This window comes from Heliangelus exortis, chromosome 2 (assembly GCF_036169615.1).
Source record: "Heliangelus exortis chromosome 2, bHelExo1.hap1, whole genome shotgun sequence".
Taxonomy (NCBI): domain Eukaryota; kingdom Metazoa; phylum Chordata; class Aves; order Apodiformes; family Trochilidae; genus Heliangelus; species Heliangelus exortis.
Genome location: NC_092423.1, coordinates 33081250 through 33096685, shown reverse-complemented (window position 1 = coordinate 33096685; position 15436 = coordinate 33081250). Strand labels below are relative to the sequence as shown.

The following is a 15436-nucleotide window of genomic DNA, read 5'->3' as shown; positions in this document are numbered from 1 at the left end:
ATTTCTTAATTCCTTTAGGAATGCTTCTAGTGGGATTTTAAGCTGGTTTGAAGGCTTTGATCACTGACTTAACATTTATAGTCTCAGAGCTGGCTACAGCTTTTATCTAGTTTTAATGTCCTAAATACTTGTGTCTTCAACTATACCTGGAATACACACCAGGGATTTTAAGACTGGTTTTCAGAACCATAGATTCTAGCTGATTTAAACATTACATGTTAAAATAACATTTAGAAACACAGACCTAGGGATGGAGTGCCAGGAAGTTACCACAAAAATACCCAACTTTGAGGACAAGAGAAATTGTTTGTGAAACAACAATGCATCAATATTAAGCTGCACAGAGTTTCTTTTAATAACATTTTTGCTTATCTTAATAAACTTTTAACAAACTCGTTAATTTGAATAAGTTAAAAATGTTTTCATAAACTTTAAAACTTCTATAAATATTTAGTGAACTAATAAATAGATTTAGACTTGGTATTTCCTAGCTATTTCCATGATTGCTCTTATTTACTGTTCTCTTTTGAATATGGCATCAGTATGGCAAGAGATGCCAACCAAAATGAACCCTATCTAAATGAAGCTGTTTATTCTGCCAGACAAATAGATGCATATATGTTGCTATGTTTGTGTATATGCTTTTGTACATAAATATTTAAGAAACAGAGATACTAAAGTTTAAAAGTCGCATTTCCAATCCTTTTCCAATGCACTGCTTTTTAATTACATGTTGGTGGCAAATAAGAATAATTAAGGCAAATTATAAACTATAATGCTTAACTTAGCTGAATAAAGTCTTCCTACCTGGACTACCTGGTAAGCATTGGTCTCATTGAGCACCAGTTCAGTAATTGCAGCACAACAAGCTAGAATAAAAATTCAGAAATAACATTTATGGTGAGAACAATAAAGATACTCAGAACAGTGAGTGGGTTAATCTCTGGTAAGAGCCAAATGCCAATCTAGCTGCTCATTTACTCTCCTTTACTTAAAAGGACAGAGGAGAAAATAGGATGGAAAATCTCATAGGTCAAGATAAAGACAGAGAGATTGCTTCCCACTTACATCACAGGAAAAACAGGCTCGGGGAAAACTAATTTAATTTATTACCAACTAAAATAGATTTTGATAGCAAAAAAGCAAAGAGAAAAATTTAAAAACTCTTTCTTTCTTCCTCCCTCCCTCCCTTGTCCTTCTATTCCCCCCAGTCTCATCTTCACTCCTGACTCCTCTACCATCTTTCCCAGAAGCACTGGGGGGTGCTGGATGAGGGTTACCACCAGTGCATAGCATTTCCATTCCTCTATTTCCTTCCTGCTCACACTTCCCCTGCCCCAGCATCAGACCTCTCCACATACTGCAGTGAATCTGCTCCACAAAGGGCTTTTCTCTTTCCCATGGGCTGCAGGTGAGTCTCTGTTCTGCTGCCTGAAGCACCTTCTTCCTCTCCTTCTTCTATAACCTTGGTTTTTTCCTGCCATTACCCCTCACTCCTCCCTTGCTTAACTGTGTTTTCACAGATGCACTGCTGGGTCTGCTGATGAGCTTGGCTTTGGTCAGCAGTGGTCTGCTGTGAACCCAATCAGAACCAGATGTGTCCATCACAGGGCAATCCCTCTCCTCCTCCCACTGGAGTCACCCCTGCAGGCTCCCTGCTAACAAAACCTTGCCTCCTACACCTAATACAGAAGGCTAAAAATATAAACAAAATATGTATAAAAAGATAACAGAATATAAACAGAACAGAAAATGATCTCTGGAATTCAGTGTGTACTCTTTTTTATGTTCCTTAAGGAAAGCAGAAGTAACCCAGAAATATGGTCCACAATGGCAATCCTTTTGGTACTGCAATTCATTTCACATTACCAGCTCTTCAGAGGTAGCATTAATGATAAAATATTAAAAAATTAAATATCATGTTGCAGCTTCCAGGGCAATACTGCAAAGGGTCATGTATTCCTAGCAAGGATATTTTGCATTGTCACTGGAAAAAGACATGATCCTCCAGATCCTCCAGAAGGAATTTCAGAATATTGAACTTGGCACTGAGAAATCTGCTTTAAAAAGGGCTCTTCCTGCAACTACTGAGGAACCCTTGTCTGACAGGTAGCCTTTAAAATACCCCTTTGAAAAAGTTCCATCATAATCAATTAATGATCAAACTATCATAGTAAATTTAAATAGAAGGAAAAGGATGATCAAATGAAAATAATATTAGGCTAAAACAAAATTTAAAATATAGACATTTATTGTGAGATGTTTTTACAGTTATTGAGGTGTTTCCCATGTACTTAAAAAAAAAAAAAAAAAAAAAAAAAAAGTGTCCTGCTTGAAACCACATGCTGGTAATGCACATTTAGAAATAAATACATCTGACTTGGTTCTTCCATTCCCTAAATGAGGTGTGAATGTTTACAATTTCACTTTTTAAATTTTTTTAACCCTTTTGCAAATGTGCAACTACATACATAACAGAGGGTCAGTCTTACAAAGCTACCTGCTTGAAGTGAGAAAGTATTTTCTTGCATCTCATCAGGATTCAAGTCATCTGACAACTGAAGATGTTGGATTCTCCCTGCTGCATTTGCACTAGATAAACTTCCAACTGAGGAAGCGATCAGAAACAAGATTTCTTTCCCTGAAACAAAAAAATCAAATTGCAATGTAAAAAAAAATATCACTTAACATATCTTTGTTAACTATTTCTGGAGTTCTGAAAGTGTTTATGTTTTTTACTAAGTTAGCTAATATACTTTGAAAGAGCACATAAACCTTTAAAAAGAAAATTTCTTTGCCACATTCATCAATTATATACACAATTCTAGTGCAGTAATTAGGTATCTAATTCATAGGGAAACTAAATAGATAGTAACGACATATTTATTTATCTATTATTTATTTAATTTATAAACTGAAAATACGGAAAACACTAACATGAAATATGCATAGCTGCAAAAAAAAAAACCCAAAAACAATACGGCTTATTCATTATGTTCTAAATAGCCTTCTAATGTCCACAGGTATCACATACAGCTGAACAAAACAAAGATGCTATTTAATAAAACAGGGCTTGGTCAAATATGTCTTAAAATATTAAACAGTCTCATAAAAGGCCACAAGGTTGGAGACTGAAAACCTACCCCTGTAATATATGAAGGAGCTGTTTGATTCCACCCCAAATCTGGATTTCTGCACTAGTCTCAGGGTCTTCACAAACCTGTACCAGAATCCAAACTATGCTCCACAGAAGTTTGATGTGATCAGAATGGAGTAAACTGAGCAAGACTGGAACTCCTTCACACATTTTTATTTGCTCTCGGACTTGCGATTCTGCACAAAGGAGCCGCAGCAACTCTGCTGTAAGCCTACAAAAAAATCAAGAAATTTCCACAGTAACTCCATCTTTACTTTATATTGTCAGTTAGCAAAGAGGAAAAAAAACACAGCAAATGTTTAAGAAAGCACAAAGACTTTTTATAAACAAAACAAAACAACTTAAAGAAAATGGCTTCAATCACTCCAAACTGTTAAAAGTCCCTTAAAGTCATTAAATTAAAAAAAAAAAAAAAAAAGGAAAAGGAAAAGGAAAAGGAAAAGGAAAAGGAAAAGGAAAAGGAAAAGGAAAAGGAAAAGGAAAAGGAAAAGGAAAAGGAAAAGGAAAAGGAAAAGGAAAAGGAAAAGGAAAAGGAAAAGGAAAAGGAAAAGGAAAAGGAAAAGGAAAAGGAAAAGGAAAAGGAAAAGGAAAAGGAAAAGGAAAAGGAAAAGGAAAAGGAAAAGGAAAAGGAAAAGGAAAAGGAAAAGGAAAAGGAAAAGGAAAAGGAAAAGGAAAAGGAAAAGGAAAAGGAAAAGGAAAAGAGAAAAGAAAAAGAAAAAGAAAAAGAAAAAGAAAAAGAAAAAGAAAAGAAAAAGAAAAAGAAAAAGAAGGGGGTCCAAATTTTCACAAGGAATCAGATTATAATTCAATTGAGTGTAACTGTCAGCAGAGGCATCTGAGCATTCACAGCCAGGATGATTGAGGGAGTAAAGTGGGGGGCAGATGGACTGCAGTCATCACGTTACCACCTTCTTATTAATGGAATTAGTACTAGAACTGCACAAACTTGTAAAGTCCATCTCTGGAATTAGAATAACTCCATAAATAATTATTCTTCTTCTCTAGTATGGTGTTGATATTACATTTACAAAAGGGATTGGGTATATCATTTTATAGGTGTACACAAGATTATAATTCACTCCAGTTAAAGTGGACTTTGAATAGAAAATAAGGTTAGGTGTTTCCTTTTCACTTGAAAAAAAAAAAAAAAAAAAAAAAGCTGCATGTGTGTCTGATGAAGCATATGAATTCAGATTTATTTCTGAATTTAAAATTATTCTTATCTAGCACTGAACCTGGACAACTTGCTATCTACATTCAAATTTCCATATTTATAACAAACTTTTGGTTTACATATAATCTAAATAATTTCAAACCCACAAAATAAATAAAATCTTTTGGTATATTCAGTTTCTTTATCTTGTGCAAAATAATTGACATGTGTGACATAACTAAGCATGAAATGTTAAAAATCTCTTCAGAATAAAAATTTGATATAAGTTAATGATAAGGGTATCATCAAATTTGAGTGTCTTTTGGTTCCTTACTGAAATGCAGATATACAATGCTCAGCTAACAGGTTTAACAGAGTTGAAAGGACATTAAAGACCTGAAAGAATATTTATGATATTCTGATTGAAGGGACGGGGAGGTCTGACCCAGCCTCTGGGATAAACTGCAGCAGCTCTATGTCTTGCAATTTTTTACTAGTTCATATTGGGTATCTCAGGAATTGTCAGAGTGGAATGTGATGCTTTCCATCTGCCCACTCAGGTCTGCCAGGAGCAAAGAGGAGATGCAGCAAGAAAAGTGACTGCTTTCACTTTATTGTAACAGCAATTTATTTGCACTGCGTATCAGTGGAGAGGGAGAGGAGAGAGACTGTAACAAAACTATTAGAAAAAAATTGCTGTATCAATAGCTGACTGAAAATAAGTGTCTGAACTTGTCCCTTGGTATGTTAAGCATGTTAAAGTGGTACATTATCTGATTCCTCTAAATAGACACATCCCTAAATGAAAAAGTCAAAATATATGTTAACACAATTTTCTACAAGCAAAGTCTCACCTTTTAGAGAGCAAATCGTATTCATGTAATATCACCAGCAAGTTCTCAACAATGCTGAGCTCACTTATCTTCTCCCTACATTCTGGACTACAAATTGATTATTCCTAGCATTTATATCAATTGAAATTATATTAAAAAACACATTGCTCTTCAGCATCCCTCCTTATACGTTTGACAAATTATATTTTTTTCAAATATAGCTTTAAGATAGATATTAAGCAATGATATCTTAATTAGATATTAAGTAATAGTATCATATTAAGCACACAAACATTTAAAGACACAAAAATATGCTGGGTCAAGACTGACATTGCAACAATTTCCTATTTTCCCAGTACAAAAAAAAAAAAAAAAGTAAATGTGAATACACACAAAAACCACAGATATACTTCAGTCATTTCAAATTAAAAATAAAGCAAATTAGGTACATTTTTAGAAACAAATACAATTTCCATTAATATTGGTACCCCAAACACTTTCTTGACCAGTTCAAATGAAACACATTTTTAAAAAGTTCAATGAAATTTGAAAATGTGGATACAAGATCATTTCAATTAATACTGATATTTTAAGAAATTAAACAGATGTAGAATGAAAGCAGTTTGGCAAAAGAGAAAAATCAGAGAACCTTAGTTAATAGATTTTTTACTGATACCAACCAACTGTATCTAATCTCTTCAGTTTTTTAATTTCTCTTTTAATTTTTCATTTAAAAGATAAAAATTATTATACAAGTCCAGAAGTCAGCACAACAACAATGTAGAAGCAGCAGATTTTGTTCTATAGAGCTATTAAGGATGAAAGATATAGATATTTTCCTTTTCCTTTTCTTCAGTCCATACTAGGAAAAAAAAAAAGCTTATGTTCTTTTAAAACAGTCAGTAGCAAAGAGAGGACACATACAAATGGATCTGTGTGCATTCATTAATTATTTACTACATACTGAACAATATTTTTCCTGGTTATTTTGAAGCATAGTTCTGTTAAGCTTAGCACAAAAGATTTTTACAGTCAGAATTCCAGAATCCTGCATTGGAATTGAGGAACTGAAAACCAAAGAGAAGTTCTATGACTCCAGTCTTGTGAAGTTCTCCACATGAGCAAGGAGTCTCCTGCAAGGACCAAAGTTTCTGCATAGTTTCTACTGCTTCAGTATAAAATTAAGCACACTTCATAGACCTCCTGATGTAAACACTTTGAAAATAAGAAATATGTCCCTCGAATCAGTATTTTTTATATTATTGTAAAATTATATCAAACATATTCTCAATTAACAGATTTGTACCCCAAATTTAAATAGCTTCTGTTTTGTATCATGCCTGGCAGGTGCCTAAATACAAGAATCCTAATCAGAAGGTCTCCTGGTATGCTGCCAAGACAAAGATAATAAATTTAGCAAGGTAACAAGGACTGAAGGATTCCAATAACTCTCTCCCCAGAGTGACTAATTTATGCAAAACCTTTCCTTTTGTAAATTTGTTTTTTCTTTTAAAGGTGGTGCTATTGTCTCCTTTCCCTGAAATAAATCCTTGTAATTTACTTAAATCACAAAGCCTGTTATTTTTGTAAATTCGTGTGACGTCTATGAGTAGTGGCTGATTTTTCCTTACAATCAAAATATAAAATAATAGCTCAGATTGTAACACCTCCACAAAACATTTTGAAAAAAGAACTCTTCCTCATAAAGAGCAGTTTCAGTACTGTGTCAAGAGATAACATTAAAATACTTATTGTGAATGAAAACACAGTATTTTCAATTTACCTTTCTGCTAGGCTAGTCAGGGCAAGGAGGGCACCCAAAAGCACATTGCTGTCTCTGGCAGATAACAAGTTTACCAAGGTCTGAAAAATGAAATATGGAAGATGATAAAAAAGTAAAAAATTCCTTCTTTTCTTTTAAGACTCAAACACCTACAGAGCTATTTATTGAAAAAAATTAAAGTTAAGAAACCAAAGCCTTACAAAATACACTAAAAGCCTTAGGTACACTAAGTACACTTAAATGTACACTTCAAGTATGTACATTTAGAATACACCCAGCCTTAGGACAAGCACAGACTTTTCTTCTCAAACTGCAATTAGGATGTCTCAACTGTTAATGCATCCATCCAACTTAATACACCATTGCAAAAATCTGTTCCTGTGTAAAACACTTCAGAATTCTCAATCAAAGCCTCCAGAAGCAAAAACTTAATTTTCAGCTACTATTTAAACAATGTAGAATGTAATTTACAGCCCTGCATATTTTATTTTAGTATTTTATATCAAAGTAAACTTCGTATTTATATCGATTCTCTAAAAATATGTTGTCCAATACTATCTGATCACAATTTCCAGTGTTTTACTGCAGCATAATAAAACACAAAGCATCAGTTAGACTGATCTTGAATTCTACTGTTTCTCAGTTTGGCCACAAATTAGCAATAGTTAATTAGAAACCCTTACATTGACAATAATGTAGCAAGGGATGTCTAGGTTGATGATGTTCCGTTTAGACCCAGAATATAACTAAAAAATAAATTTATATTAAGCACATAAAAATATTCTATATTAAAACATATAAAACTATATCATATTAACACGTAGCTCAGGACAGTGTAAATGTGAGTACTGATTTTATGCAAAATTAGTGTCCAAATATTTAAGACTTATTTATCTCAAACATGCATCAGGGCAATCACCATGCATACAAAAAATAATTTTTACAAACTGCTAATACATCTGTAAAACACAGAACCAAGATTATCTTATTTTACATGCTTAACAAAGTAAGAAGTGTACTCCCACCACGATAAAATCTGAAAAGAACAAATCATTCAGTTAAGTAGTTAATTAATTATAGTTAGAAATTTTATAAAACACTTACTTTATATGCTCCACTTGATATAACCCACTCTCTTTGATCTTTAACAGCAGCAAGCTTTTGGAAAATGTCTGTGGAGCAAAGGAAGTCACATGAATCAAAGTTTTACCACCTAATGTTTTTCATTTTAATAATCATGTGATAGAACAAATATAAATACAGTGGATAAGGTCATTAATCCATAGCTAGCTCTTTTACTGTGTTATTTCAGTGTATAAAGAGATACTAAATTTTCCAAGAAATATTCATTATGTACAAATACCTGAAGTGCTTTTTCACTCGTGATGATGGCTACAATTTATCTATTTCTATCTTGCTTAATGACCATCTCAAGCATTTTAAGCCTCACACAAAAAGTTCTAAGTGGCCTTATTATTTGTTATCAGCTATAACACTTACATGTCATGTTGACCAACTTGTCTACATTATGCTGTTCTTCTCCATAACTGAGATAGTCATTTGCTACTGTTTCCATGTACTACAAGTAGGGTGGGAAAAATAAAGGACACCATTAAAAATGAAGTTTTGAGAACTCATAAACCTATAGTGCTATGTACAGAAACAGCCTGTAGATGGTGCATCTGTTTCACAAAAACGGTGAGGCTGCACTATTATTATAGAATGGTTTTGGTTGGAAGGCCCCTTAAAATCGTTGATTTCCAACCCCAGAAAGTAGATCAGCATCCTGAATACTTTGTATAATATTGCTGTAAACCTGTCAGGGAACAGAAGAGATCTTGCAAGTATAAGAATTCAAAAAGCAACTGTAAAATTTCACAAGAGCAAAATACACTGAAGATTATCAAATAGAACAACCCAACTTCCCTTCTTTGGAAGTTCTAGAGGTCCATAAGAGTTTTCTGGGGAAAACTCTCATGTTTCTGCTCTCAGAATTTTCCCACAGTATCTATTATTGGCCAGAGTTTGGGATGGCCAGATGGACTTTCTGTCCACAAAGCTGATAAACTGATAGGTTCAGACTCTACAAAACCCACAGGGCTGCAGGAGGGAATTATGTTGAGTTTTTGTTTGCTACGTTTGTTTTGTTGTTTTTAGCTACCTTGTCAAATATTTTTTTCCAGGAAATAAGAATTACCAAATAACCACAAAGGTCTAATGTTTCTGGCAACCAAAATCATTATCTTTTTTGTGGCATCACTCATATCATTGGTCTTACATGTGATGACATTTTGAAATTTCCAGAACTTTGTACAGGGAAACTACACCAGTTTCAAGCAGATGGTACAGAGAGACTAGAACTATAGTAGGAGTACATCATCTAGAAAGAAATCTCACAAGGGGGACACTACTAAACAAAGTAAAATTAGTAATAATAATTTTATTAGTGTTTTCTACTAAAACACCCCAAAACATGTGATGTCATATTGGAAAACACCAAGCTGTTCCTGTGGGAGCCATATTTATTAGAAACAAATAATCTTTTACACCTGCAAAGGGCTCATAGCACACTATTGGTTCTTTGAAATGCAGGTGGTTCCAAAAATATTAATGAATGAGTACTGTATTCTAGAAAGATACATTTGTTATAATATTTTTTTCTAGAAAGAGAATTCCTAAAAATTTCAAAAATATTGAAGATGTGTCACATCTCCCTGCTAAAATGTCACAGATTTGTAAGTACTAAAAACTCAGGAGGAAAGCAGTATTAAAAACAGCAATAGCAGTACAGCATTCAGTTATCAACAATGTTTTATAATGCAAAATTTGTGTAGTCCCCAAATTTAAAATCTGTTCAACATTCTGTAAATGTGCTTTTACCTTTGAAAAGTTATTTGCTACTGTACAAGGTGACTTTACTCATCTTCTTCCAAAACTCTATAGTTTATTTTGACTGAACCAATTGTGTTGACTTTTCTAATCCATCTCCCACTACAGGCTTAACAAAGCCTCCTAACTAAAAATCCTGGATTAAATGGTGCTAGATAAGAGAGATGCTTTGTGCAATAGTCAAAAACCCCATACAAGTGTTTGCTTATGTGCAAACAGAGGAAGACTTTGTTTTTTCCATACACCAAATACACTACTTTTTACAGTGTATTTCATTCTAATCATAATAAACTGAAATGCAACACAATGGGCAAATGTACCATGAGGAAATTCTACCTGAGCTAGATTTTCAGTCCCACCTAGGCTGTGAAACATTTCCTAAAAGAAAACAAAAAAATAAATTTAAAAAAATGAGTCAAAATACAGAAAGCATTAGAATGAGAGAACACTAGAATATTAATTCTCTGTTATGAATAATAAGGAACCTTAACTCCAGTGGTCAAAGTCAGTGCATTCTGGAGATGCTTAACACCCTGAGACTTCAGAATTACTTACAACAAGGGGATAAATAAAAACACAGAAGCAAAATTTTAAAGGCTTTAGAGCTGTAAACAGTATAAGCTTTTGAACACTAGAAGAGAAATACATGAAAACAAATATCTTAAATTACTTTAAATCTGAGGCTTAGTCCTATGAATAACAACTATAATAGCCAGAATGAAATTAGAAGCTACTTGTTTGTAGTTCAGAGCACTGGGCTGCTGGGAGGAATAGGCAGCTTTCATTTTTCTTCTCTTGCTGCATTATGGGGATTTTACTTTTCTGTAAGAGAAACTTAAGGATGGAGTCTAGAGGTCAGAGCAATTATCCAGGAATGTGTTACAGAGATTTGCCTTTCCTTAGGTTTAGCAACAGCAGGTGCTACATAAGAAATATCAGAAATGGAGTAAGCTACTCACAGTTGCAAATTCATTCTTGGAATCTGTTTGCAAATCACATTTTCACAATTAGAAACATAGGTATCTACATATAATAAGCAAGCATCCATAAGAATGCACATCTTTATACACATGCACCATCACAACTCACATGCATGATGCTTTTATGCATTTTCTTATGCAAGCAAGAAACAATCTTGTGACATTCTGACCTGATAGTATGAATCCCTTATTAATAGCCTCAGGCAGATTAACACTCTAAGAAAATGGATGGATGGAGCTTGATTAACCCACTCCCTGTAAAATAAATATTCAACATGTAAACCAAATACAATTTTTAAAAGTGTTAAAACACTTAAATAAAGCACTTTGACTCAGAATCAATCGAATGGAAGATTAGTGACCTACAACAGCTGTATAACCTACTATACCACACTATTTTCATTTATATGCAAATGTAGCAACAGCTTTAAGTATATTTATTTCATTATATGAACACTGACAGCTATCACTTATTACCACTGAACTGATAAAGGAAGGTATAAGCTTGTGTCTAAGCACATGCTTTGATATAAACCTACTTCAAGTGCTTGAATCAAGGCCCAAAAATGGCAAAATCACTGAAAAAACACAGAGCAAATTTCAGTGCACAAAGTAGATTTCTGTAAAAATATGGGTTCTACAGAAGTAAAAATAGCTAGATTTGAAATATTTTTTTGAGCTATAATTTTCCATCCTGGGTTTTAAAAACTCAAATACTATTAGCCCTTGGAATAATTTGTTATTTAGCTTAAATGTTCTTGATCTAGTATGATACTTCCAAATAGAGCTTCCCCTATTTCTCCATAAAATTCCCCAGCACCTGGCAGAAAACACAACTCAGATTTGCACAAAGCATCCAGGGGCAATAATCACACATAAAATACCAGAAATGGAATCACCATTTCCATCGTCGGTTCAACACATACATCCCCACTTTCTGATTTAAAATAAAACTAAAATTAGACATCTTTGCAATGTTGGGTTGGGTTTTTTTGTTCTTACTGTTTTAACTGAGAGGACAGAATGTGTAGTACCTGGGCAATTTTCCAGGGAATGGAAGAAGTCTATGGGACATAGCATCTCTTCCCTTTTTATCATTCACAGTTGGGAACAACGTCAATTGGCTAAAGACAGTGGCCAAAAATATTTTGCTAAAAATAAATGTTTTACAAATAGATACTAACAAAATCTCAGCACTTCTCTGCCAATATTCTGCCCAAATTAATACTAATTTTCATTATGCTTCCATAATTGGCCACTTGAGAAGAGCATGAAACTTTCACGGAGAGAAAACAATGACCATACACATAGGTAAAATTTGTAGGTCAGATTTTAAAGCATCCTGAAGACTGTTACTGTGGTGGTTCTACAAAATTATTCCCTCAAAAAGCTTGACTCCTGACAGAATTTAGGTTTTTTAATGGACCAACACATCTGTCACATCTGCCTAAGCAGACACAGTAACTCTCTAAGCCTGTTTAATGTTTAAGAGCCTTTTCTACTTTAGTTACATTTATAATATATATTACTAGATAGCCTACTGTATATCCAGCCTACACTAGCAGGATTTTTTCTGCCTGCTTAGTTACACTCCTTATTCAAACTACTTTAACTAAGCTGATCACAGCTGCCTTGTCAACAGAACTACCTCCAACCAGAACTTCTGTAACTGCACTTCCTTACAGGATTTACATACTTATTAATAAATGTTTGTTTCGTTAACCTTACACCCAGGTGGTTTTATTTTGAGGCTTGTTTTGCTATAACATCATCAATAACAAGTACCAAAGAAAGCACCAAGGAAAATATAGGAGCTAGGTATGACACACTGTATAAATAGAACCTGGGAAAGCACAACACGAATTATTCTTAGATTTTTGGCAAATGAAGCTGAGGCACTGACATCTCACTGGTGAGTACTGGGATGATGAAGTACTTGCAAAAATAGAGGTACCAGATTTATAAATCACTTAAATGATCTGTCTTAAACTCACTGGTATTTAGATAATCTGAGATGAGGTCCCTAGGGCCCTTGTTAGTTCTGAAAAAGGGTTTCAGCAAACTGCAGTTTTTTTTGCTGTTTTTTAGGTACTTCTGTAAGTTCTAGCAGTTGCATATTAATATTTCTAAATGCTCTAGGATTCCTCCTTTAAGCTGCTGCCTCACTTTAGATTCCTCAGAAAATGTACCTGGGCTTTAAAAAAGGAAAACCAGAACATACTGCAGAGGTGCACAATAATAGAAATTCTCAAAACCACATTATTTTGCAGGAAATATCTTTATCTATCCTCCTGATTTTTTTGAAGGTCTCTTACTTCTTCCTTGTTCAAATGAGAGCAGCATAAAAAAGATTATTCCCTTTCTAATCCTGTTTTACACACCAATACAAGTAAATATGAAGAGTGGCATAAATTCATCTGAATTTTATGAAAGCCACTGACTGTTATTGTGGATATAGATAGATTAAAAAATTAAGTAAAAAAATCAATAAAATAAAAATGAAATCAGAAAAACAAACCATATCCCAGGTAAGGGCAAATGATCATGGAAACAGAGAAGATGTTAGAAATTTGGTCATCCAAATTTTGACAGACACCCAAGCCTTCCTTTTTCCTTCCAACCAATGCTAGTGTTTGGTCTTCAAAGCCAGTATGAAGTGACTGTTTAAAACTGGTATTATGCAGATGTAAGAAGCTGTCAGTTTCCACACAGAAGTCTACTGTTAACACATCTGCTGTGTATGTTGTTGAAACAGTATGAAACATTACCCATGAATCTTGGTTCTTCATTGAAGGTAAGAAAAAGTGACCCCCTTGGATATCAATGTGTTCCATATACTGACCTGCAGCTAAGTCGCTTCTTTACTAAGGCTGTAAAAATCTCCTGAAACAGCTTATGTTTGGGATGTTTGCTAAAATTTCTCTCATTCCTGTAGGTCACACTAATACAGAGCAAAAAAAGAAAAGCATTGAATTGCTGATTATCATTCTACAACATAATTTTAGATTGCCAGACCTCAAAACTATTAAGAAAAATTAAGAAATATCAGTTACAGCAGAATAATACAACTTCAGATTTCCAGACATTAACAGTATGGAAGATCAGTCTGACTTGTGCATAACTTGGGACCATTATAATGGTATAACATAAGTTTTTCAAATAAATAAACCATTAATTTATTTAAATTGACTACATTAACTCTCACCAGTACACTCTGCTGAGCAGGAGCATGGGTCTGAAACTTACAGAGACAAGAACATTCAGTTGGGTTTAGAAAGTCAAAAATAGGTAATTCATATCTGAGACAGTGGGTTAACATGAAAGTACAAGTAAGAGACAAAAATACAAATTAATTTTGTGTGGCCTTCCACATTTCAAGAATATTAGATAGGTAAAGGTTTTAGATAGGTAAAGAAGATCAAGATAGGTAAAGAAGTTGAGAGATACAACACATTACTTTTTCTTTTTACCTGAAGTTTTCAAGCTCAACAGCTTCTGTTGATTTGTGCCAGAGACCATGGGCTTTTGGTCCATGTTCATTGCTTTTGTATTCATTGCTTTTGATGTTTTGCCAAACTCTTGTCACACTGGCTTGACCACTTTCAAAATGTATAGCAGAAAGCTAAGGAGTAAAGGGATAGTACTCAGGAGTCAAACACTGCATTTGAAGTTTTATAAAAAGGTTATTTAGCAAAAGTATCTTTTCTCAAGTTCTGAACTAAACTTCAGATCTATAATCTGCTATTATAAAATATAACCCACACAAAGCAAAACTGATGTAAAGCAAGGCTGGAAAACAAATACATAGGACTATATAAAACCTGAAGAACAGTGTCTTTTAAAATTTATAAGAGCAAGTATTTATTTATTTATTTATTTATCTTGTTACAGAATATAAAGGAAAAATTGTTCTGGCATTCCAAGGATTCACACCCATCATCATGTGTTGGTTTTTTTTTTTTGCTTTGAATGGGAAGCATAAGCTTCACTAAGTAACTTGAAATGAAGGAAATTTTACTGTGTCCTGTAAGTTTCATGCATTGATATTTATACCCTGAAGATTTTTATCTGAAGCGTTTTCCTCCAAAGACAAATTGCATATGGCTAAAATGCCAATTTTTTTTTAATTTTCTGTTTTTTTCCATTCTTTAGCATGTTGTAAGTAATACACCTCTAAGCCCATTGTGGAATGTCATGGGAAAAAAACAGTAAGGTTCCTTGACTATACATGCAACAATTAAAAAAAAAAAAGCCACATCCACTAAACAAGATTTTGCTAACATGTTAAATCATAATAGAACACTATATCTTAAGTATCTGCCACGATTCATAATCACCATAACTTACAAATACACAAATGTACAGCATATTTAATAGTTATTGGAAAATAATAGTTATTGGAAAATAATAGTTACTGGAAATACCTGTTGGTTGCTTGACTTAACATTTAAGAGACACTGAAGTCTTTTAAGACCAGAATAATCCCTAGGATAAACACAATAACATAAATATATGCATTAACTGTTACATAAAAGAACTTTCATAAGAGCAGAGATGTCAACAAGCAACAATGTTACTGACAGAAAATGAAGATTTCTAATGTTGCCTGGTATCCACATTTTGCATAGCGAAGACTTTACA

The 15436-nt window shown here is 33.6% G+C and overlaps 1 protein-coding gene across 1 annotated transcript in view; it reads right to left on the bottom strand.

The window, feature by feature from the left end:
- NEK10 (NIMA related kinase 10) overlaps positions 1-15436 on the bottom strand; it is a 77827-nt gene that overhangs the window by 62035 nt on the left and 356 nt on the right. The window contains 13 exon segments of the mRNA XM_071735470.1: positions 808-869; positions 2501-2615; positions 2617-2641; positions 3144-3368; positions 5165-5251; positions 6927-7006; positions 8031-8098; positions 8427-8505; positions 10152-10193; positions 10966-11050; positions 13638-13736; positions 14266-14417; positions 15220-15280. Coding sequence (XP_071591571.1) covers positions 808-869; positions 2501-2615; positions 2617-2641; positions 3144-3368; positions 5165-5251; positions 6927-7006; positions 8031-8098; positions 8427-8505; positions 10152-10193; positions 10966-11050; positions 13638-13736; positions 14266-14417; positions 15220-15280 — 1180 coding nt within the window.